We start from the raw sequence: 8,557 nt of genomic DNA on the forward strand, positions 1-8,557 counted from the left end.
TTGAGTATAAAATGAAATTGTGTGTAGGCTTCGACGTTGTGTGCAATATGAGTTTGTTCGATTTGAAGAGTGTACTAAGTATCCATTGGTCCACGGATATTTAATGTTAAGCTTTATCAATTACGCCCTTGTTTGACTATACATCAAATAACACTAAATACTGTTGTAATTATGCACTGTCTATGTATTATATTGGAGGTATTTTTATGAATAAATATTTTTAGATTTTATTTGTGTATTATTATTTTTAAACTTAAACCTGTGCTTAAACTATACGAAATCATTATTTATGAATTTAAGATGAATTTATTAGAACTTTTTCAAAATAGCATTGCCTTCAAAAAAGCATTCAAGTTGACTGACAGAATTATTTAAGTCACTCAAATATCTGCTATTCTTTAATTTTAAGATAGAACGAAATTTAATATTCCTTTGAAGAGCTGTGTTAGGTTATTACAATGCCACATCAGTCTCATCGTCGATCAAGTACTTCTTTGGTAGGAGGCAGGCGACCGAGCCTCCAGCACGCCGGACCTGATGTTTCGGAACTCACGCTTCTTAAAGAGGAAACACATACCGGTGATCACTTCCTTACGCCGACCCAACTAGAAGTTGTCTACCGTACCAACGTCACAAATGGCCTCACCGAGAACTTCGCAAAAGAAATGCTAGAAACCTACGGACCAAACCAGTTGAAAGAACTAAAAGGAAACAGTTATTGGAAAATATTTCGACATAACCTTTTCGGATGGTTCCAATGCGTTCTCTGGTGTGGTGCAATTTTAAATTTTATCGGCTATTTCTTTTCAGGTTCTATCGACTCCGGTGGTGAAGGTGGTCACACCGGTAAAGATTATTTGTATTTGGGATGTGTGATCACTGCTACTATAGTTGGTACTGGCCTTTTCGGGTTTTATCAAGAAGCTAAGAACATGGCAGTAATGAGTGGCTTTGAAAAATTGGTTCCACCGAACGCAGCCGTTATCAGAGAAGGTCAAAAGAGGATTATTCCAAATTGCGATGTCGTTATTGGTGATATCGTTGAAATGACAGGCGGCGAAGTGGTCCCGGCTGACGTCAGAATACTTACGTGCACCAATTTTAAAACTGATATGTCTTCACTGACTGGCGAGTCTGAACCTATTAAACATCGACCGGAGTGTACGAACGCTAACCCGTTGGAATCTAAGAATATGGCATACTTTGGATGTCCTATTACTGAAGGATCAGCAAAAGGGGTTGTTATTGCAACTGGTGAAATGACACAAATTGGAAAAATTGCTGGTTTGGTTACTGGTTTAGAAAAAGAAGAAACACCAATAGCTAAAGAAATAACACATTTTATTAAGCTTATATGTTGCGTAGCATTTACTTTCGGATTTTTATTCTTTGTAATGGTATATTTAATTCAAAAGAGCTGGTTGTCAGCACTTCAATATATGTTAGGTATTATCCTAGCCAATGTTCCAGAAGGACTTATTGTAACGCTTACCGTTTGTATGACTCTGTCAGCTAAAAATTTAAAGAAGAAAAATTGCTTAGCGAAAACTCTTCAAGCCGTAGAGACTTTAGGGTCAACATCGTGCATTTGTTCAGATAAAACTGGAACACTGACGGAAAATCAGATGAACGTGTCACATTTGTTCTGTAATTATACAATATTTGACAAAAATGATCATGAACATGTTTCAGATCATTCATATGCTACTTTAACTCTTACTGCGTCATTAAACCTTAAGGCTACTTTTGCAGTCGACACTATGAATCTTCCAATTGAAAAAAGAAAAATAATAGGCGATGCTTCTGAGTCAGCGATATTAAGATACATGGAACTGAATCGATCTGCAACACAAATAAGAGAAAATAATCCTAGAGAAGCAGAAATTCCATTTAGTTCGGCGTACAAGTACCAAGTAACAATACACCGGATGCAAGCTACTCATAGTTATTATTTAATAATGAAAGGAGCTCCTGAAATCGTTGTAGAATTTTGTACCAAAGTTATAACTGATGAAGACGACCAGCCTTTGACTCCACAAGCAAAGAAAGAATTAAAAGCTAGTTTTATTAAACTTGCAAATATGGGCGAACGTGTCATAGGATACTGTGATTATAATTTACCTTTAAGTGAATATCCGTTGGGGTACAAATTCGATACACAACAGCGAAATTTTCCAGTTGAAAATTTAAGATTCATTGGGGCTATATCAATGATAGATCCGCCTCGAAGAGATATAGAAAAATCTATTGGCTTGTGCCGACAGGCTGGCATTCGAGTGATAATGGTAACGGGAGACCACCCAGTAACTGCTTTAGCAATATCAAGGCAATGTGGGACTATCACACAACCTACGGCCTATGATTATGCTTTTGAACATCATATTGATTTATCCGACGTACCATCGCATATAAAAAATCAGTTCAAAGCGGCTGTAATTACGGGCGATGAATTGCGAAAAATGAGTGTTAATGATTTAAAAGCTGCACAAAAGAAATATGAAGAAATTACTTTTGCGAGAACAAGTCCTCAGCAGAAACTATTTATTGTAGAAACATATCAAGCGCTGGAGCATGTAGTCGCTGTTACTGGAGATGGAGTGAACGATTCGCCCGCTTTAAAAAGGGCCGATATTGGTATTGCCATGGGTATAACAGGGACAGAAGTTTCTAAACAAGCAGCTGATATGATCCTATTAGACGACAACTTCGCTTCCATTGTGCTTGGTATTCAGGAAGGTAGAAGAATTTTTGACAATTTAAAGAAAACAATAGCGTATACATTAACTTCGAACACTCCTGAGATGTTGCCATTTGTTTTGTATGCTTGTGTAGGAATGCCCTTACCGATGACTTTGATATTAATATTAGTCGTGAACGTTGGGACTGATCTTTTACCTGCAATGAGTCTAGCTTATGAGACATCAGAACACGATATAATGTCTTTGCCTCCTAGGAAACCAACAGACCATCTCGTAAATCGCATGCTCATTTTCATGGCATATTTTCAAATAGGCATGATACAATTCTTTGCAGGAATGTATGCATATTTTATTGTATTTGCCCAAAGTGGTTTTTTTCCATCAAGTATATTATTTGTACGCCACGATTGGGAGTCACCTTCTACCATCGTAAAAGATACATTGGGTCGACAATGGTTTTATATTGATCGAAAGCGTGTCGAACGGCGGGCACAAACTGCTTACTTCGTTGCTATTTGTTGGACTCAGATATCCGATGTAATTATTTGCAAAACGAGAAGAATTTCTTTGCTTGAAAAGGGAATGAAAAACCATGTACTGAATATAAGTATTATTGTTAATTTGATTGCAGCCATTGTTGTGACGTATCTTCCGCTCTGTCACGAAATTTTTGGTACTGAACCTATTTCATGGCATGATTTTTTCCTAGCTACGCCCTTTTTTGTACTTATGATTCTCGGGGATGAGCTCAGGCGATTTATAATAAGGCGTAATATATCAAAATGGGTCGAGGAAGAAACCTATTATTAAATTCAATTTATTAAAGTACAATGTTTTGCTATATAAAGGAATTCATTTCATAAAAATAGAATGCATTAATTTTAAGTTTCTAAGTAAAAAAGGCTATAAGTTTTCGTTGTTAATAAATATGTATGACAATTATTGGACATTATCATTTTCTGCATTGATTGCAATTGCTTTGGTTGATACATATCTATGAAGAAACACTATATTTTATAAAGTTTATTTGATTCGTTTTGTAATATAAAATAGCACTTTGTATGAAATAGATATGTGGATATTTTGTGTTCATGCAATTAAAGTCCTATTTAATAAGAAAGGTAGTTCGCACTCAAATTGCAATCACAAAACTTGTCGTTGCAACACGGATGTTAGGCGTGGTATCGACATGACGATTTCAAGTAACACGCTTCCAACCACACTTCCAACGATATATGAATATCAGATAAACAGAAATGCATTTCTCAATAATTATCTTTAAATATTGGTAATTAAGTACCTATAAGGTAGTTTTGGCCACAAAAAATTATAGTATAGGTTCGTATTATTTCTTAAGTATTTAATAGATACTCCTAAATTGTATTTTGTAGATTCTACTCAGCAACGTTTTAAATTTAAACTTGACTCTAGGAATATCTAAAAAAACAACACGACGACATAGGCGGTCGGGCATTCGAGTAGTGAGTGCGCAGCCTTAATTCGTTTATCTTAGTGAGTTTTAAGCGATATGTCTAACATACGATCGGGCGCGGCCCAACGATATGAATTTTAATCTAGATCGAACATGGGCACAGCGGCGTTCTACCTAAATAGTCTTAAGTCGCTATGTGACCTACAATGTGCCCTAATGTGTATCAGGGCTTATATTTTCTCTTGTTTTGTTGTAATCATAAGATACATTCGCATAGAGAAGAAATTGCTTTAGTTTATTTTCTACATAAAGTGATATAACTGCTATCCTCTCTACTATAAAAATGGATGAATAAAATTTTTATTATCTAGTAGGTACCTACCTAAAACACATACATTACGTACATATAAAATTTAATTCATAAAATATTTATGTTTATAAAAATATCTCAAATTATGATTTTTATCTACTTATTAAATTACTAGCTTTCCGCCCGAGGCATTATCAGTAAATGGTAGACAATATACCTAGCAGTGCGGCACCTAATTTCCATACTTTTGTCCAGATTTTCCGTGATGTCTGAGCAATGTATGCCGGAGTTATTTTAACTCTTGAATACATTGATCGTATTTTATTTAACATACAATGACAGCATATATGTGAGAGCACTAATAATGATTTGCGAACGGTTGCAGAATTTAAAAAAAAACAGTCTTCATATTTGACTTGACCACATTATTCATAGGAATTGACTTGTTCAAAAAGGATTAAATTAAGAATAACAAATTGTTTCCTTATAAAAACTGTTTTTAAATGTTATTAATTATCCAGTGGATAATCACGTATACATTTTCATTAATATTGAAATGACAAATTTTTGTATGAGATTCTCAGTAGATACCTACCGTACCTACTAAAAACTTAAAAGGTGTACCTACGTAGATACTCATACAATTAAAATTAGTAAGACATAATATAATAATAGGACTAGACTTTCGAATTTGGACGCATTATAAATAATTATAGTTATCAATATTTTCAAAAATTTTGTAGTGTGAATATGTCTGTATTTTTAGTGGTCTGTAGAACTTACTTTTTCTACATAGAACCATCCAACCAGGTAAGACAATTCATTGTTTAAGTATTAATTTGCTAACTTTATCAAAACAAAGAAGTAGGTACATATTTAAACTTTTGCATTATCTTTATAGGTATAAATTGATAATTTAAAGGCTGCATTTTAGAATTTCCTTCCCTAGCCTTAGAAAGATAACTTAATAATATTATAATTACTAAAAATGTGCTAAGCTACGCCTAAATCTGTGTATGGCAATCTTACGCAGTTAAACGCAAATTAGATATAATTGAGATACATTAAAAATGGCCCTTTTTCGGCAGCAACAATTAGGTAGGTACATAATTTACTTATTAATTTTTTAATCTTATTTACATCGACTTAAGTAAATATAGTTAGAACTTAGTTTAAAAGCAAACTGAATAATTCAAACGAAATTGATCGGTTTGAAGATATTGATGCTGTGCCAATCATGATATCACGATCGATAGCTATAAGCACTGCTAGCGGATCGGTAACATGGAATCTACCGATGCAGATATTTACTCGTGTTGTTTAAAATTTTACACATGTTTCAAACATACACCTACTTCATATTATATAGATAATAGATATATGAAATTCTAACTATACCTACTCACAATATAGATACACAATTCCACGAAGGTGTTCATATAGAATTATAGAAAGAAAAGTACCTACTTAGACTAATTACTACGTTTTGCCGTAATAATCCCATAACTTCAAAATATATTATTATGATGATGCAATACATAAACATTTCAGTTAATTTATGATAAAAGCGAAATAATAACTCGTTAGTGCGTATTCGTTTCCTTCTGCCCATAATCTTGTCGTGTTCGCTTTCTAAGATATAGCTCACACCATTTATTCACGTCTAGATTTAAATTGGCATGATCTAGATAAAAGCAATTTAAATCAGATTTGGAATCGAAATATTAGTCCAATAATGTTAGCATATGAATTCAGTAAAAACACGCGTCAGATAGCAAGCAAAAACTATCTCGATTACTAAACATACCCCTAAATCCATACATTATACTCGTATCTAAGGTCCACGCGTTCGGCGGGACAAGTATCCTTGGTTTCGAAATTGTATCAAGTGTCTACACCGTGCCTTTATAAGCAATGCGTGTGCGTACAGCCACACATGTGCTCCTGTACACGCAACGACCGCACGCAATAGTCATGTACGCTAAGGTACGCTGTTTTATTTGTACCTATTTTTATTTTATATAAAAAATATAATAAATCAAATTTAAGATAAGAAATTCAAACATATATTTTTGTGATTAAATTTTTGCAACGTCTATTTTCAAATTCAGTCTTTGAATTAAAAAAATCAAGCAATTGCTTAAAAACAGAATTAAAGTTATCAGTTCTCGTTGTACTTGTTTGTGTTGCAGTTCTTCATTGTTTGCTGCGTGTGCGCCGTGGCGTCGGCGGCTCCTGGTTACCTCGACACCATCGGCTACGCGGCGCCCGCCATCCATGCAGCACCCATCGCCCACACGATAGCAGCTCCTGCTGTTGCTCACGTATACATTTCTGTTTTAACATATTGATTTCAGCCTAAGTGACTTCACAAGGATGTGTTTAAAAAAAAATCTGGTAGAAGTACTACTCAATTGTCAAAGAGGAAAAGCAATATTGTCACCAAGTTTTTTCATTCTACTTGCTTCTAAGAACACACTCGGTGCTGTTATCTAAAACAATGGCCACGATATATGGTTACAATTTACATACTGTTACTAATTTGTGTCTCCCGCAGGTCGTTCGTGCAGAGCCTGTCGACCCCAACCCCGCCTACACGTACTCGTACGGCGTGAACGACCCCCACACCGGCGACCACAAGGACGCCCAGGAGACGCTGCAGAACGGCGTCGTCCACGGCTCCTACAGCCTGGTGGAACCCGACGGCCACTTGAGGAAGGTCACCTACACCGCTGACCACGTCAACGGCTTCAACGCGGTCGTTGAGAGGACAGGCAACGCTCATCCCGTACGTACCTAGTAATTATAAGGCTAAAAACGAGTGAAAAGTAAGTGCTAAATAACAAAAAAGCGCTGATCGTTTGTATTACGAAACATAGATAGGCGGTTTTTTATAGGGGGCTTACCTACATCAATACTTCTAACTTATCGCACCATTTTTTGACCATTTAGAGAAAAAATGCAAATATTTTAATGTTTATTTTCGTATTTCCTTTTGTATTTTCACAAAAAATCTGTTTGCAGGCTCCCGCAGTAGCGGTGGCGCACGCGCCCGTAGCGGTCGCCTCCGCGCCCATCGCAGTGGCCCACGCGCCCGTCGCCGTCTCGGCGCCCATCGGCCACCCCTGGCGCTAGTCACACACGAGCTAGCTCGCTGTATCGTTGATTGGAGGAACCACTGACCAAAGCTTCTCTTCTCCCTACGGATTTGGTATTGAAGGCAATGTAAGGCCCGCCCGCGGCACTCCCTCGCTCAAGGGATACCAGCGGCCAACGGAAGCAAGCGACGATGGAAGCTTTGTTCTTTTTCAGTAGCTTGAATTCTCGCATGGAAAGGATTGTTACAGTATTATAAGAAATCAGTGTAATTTTCTGTAATGCAGAATAGGCGCGTCTTATGTATGACTTATTTTTATTTATTTTTTATTAACGTTGGTTTAGTTTGTTAGAGTTCCTCCAGTCACCAATAGAGTAGGGTCGATGACCTCGCGAGTGCGCCGCACGGAACCGTCCTATGTTAATTTATTTCGTACTACTTCTTGACTGTTGCCACGGACTTGATCTTGACGCGCTGTATCACTTACATGTAAATATAATGTATAGTTGATAAATAAAATGCAATTATTTGCGCCAATTAAATACCTTATTTTATTTATCCCACAAAGGCTTTAAACCTCTCTCCTAAAAAGGATTTTGCAAACACCTTGATAAATGAAAATAAACATTTTCTTGTATGTGTCTTTATTATTTGGAATCCAATATACAATCAAACGAATGTATGCAAGATCCTACTTAAAAAATTGCATCACCGGATTTTTAGGACCAATTATAATAAATTAACTATTAAAAAGATTTATCCTTATAGAGATTGAAAATGGAATGCAAATAATGTTATTTAAAGTTGGATAGCGATAAAAAGTCCGATGATATGGATATGTGGATAAAAAAGCGGTATTAATTTAGTTCTATTGCCGTATTTGCTAACGCTATTTATATGTAGCAAGTTCGCGAACACCCTCATAAATTGTAAATGAACGCAACCCAATTTCATATTTGGTATGAACAAGCTAATTTGATCTAATCTAAAACGTTTACTCACACGTAGTGCAATTATCC

General features: G+C 35.9%; 2 protein-coding genes across 2 annotated transcripts; both read left to right on the forward strand.

The window, feature by feature from the left end:
* Nucleotides 1-365: 365 nt before the first annotated feature.
* LOC123695553 (sodium/potassium-transporting ATPase subunit alpha-4-like) lies at nt 366-3,509 on the forward strand. Its single transcript, XM_045641433.1, has one exon. The coding sequence runs from the start codon at nt 459-461 to the stop codon at nt 3,507-3,509; it is 3,051 nt and encodes a 1,016-aa protein (XP_045497389.1). The 5' UTR covers nt 366-458.
* A 2,781-nt stretch (nt 3,510-6,290) lies between these two features.
* On the forward strand, nt 6,291-8,080 carry LOC123695558 (cuticle protein 8-like). Its single transcript, XM_045641440.1, has 4 exons — nt 6,291-6,427; nt 6,634-6,765; nt 6,999-7,229; nt 7,466-8,080. The coding sequence occupies exons 1-4, from the start codon at nt 6,356-6,358 to the stop codon at nt 7,574-7,576; spliced, it is 546 nt and encodes a 181-aa protein (XP_045497396.1). The 5' UTR covers nt 6,291-6,355; the 3' UTR covers nt 7,577-8,080.
* The last annotated feature ends 477 nt before the right edge of the window (nt 8,081-8,557 follow it).

This window comes from Colias croceus, chromosome 11, assembly GCF_905220415.1.
Source record: "Colias croceus chromosome 11, ilColCroc2.1".
In the NCBI taxonomy this organism is placed as follows: Eukaryota; Metazoa; Arthropoda; class Insecta; order Lepidoptera; family Pieridae; genus Colias; species Colias croceus.

Bases quoted from the DNA above. Each gene is read 5' to 3' on its own strand.
- LOC123695553 (XM_045641433.1), top strand. From the start codon at position 459: ATGCCACATCAGTCTCATCGTCGATCAAGTACTTCTTTGGTAGGAGGC.
- LOC123695558 (XM_045641440.1), top strand. From the start codon at position 6,356: ATGCGTGTGCGTACAGCCACACATGTGCTCCTGTACACGCAACGACCG. The intron at 6,428-6,633 runs GTACGCTGTTTT...TTTGTGTTGCAG, and splicing joins CAATAGTCATGTACGCTAAG to TTCTTCATTGTTTGCTGCGT. The intron at 6,766-6,998 runs GTATACATTTCT...TGTCTCCCGCAG, and splicing joins CAGCTCCTGCTGTTGCTCAC to GTCGTTCGTGCAGAGCCTGT.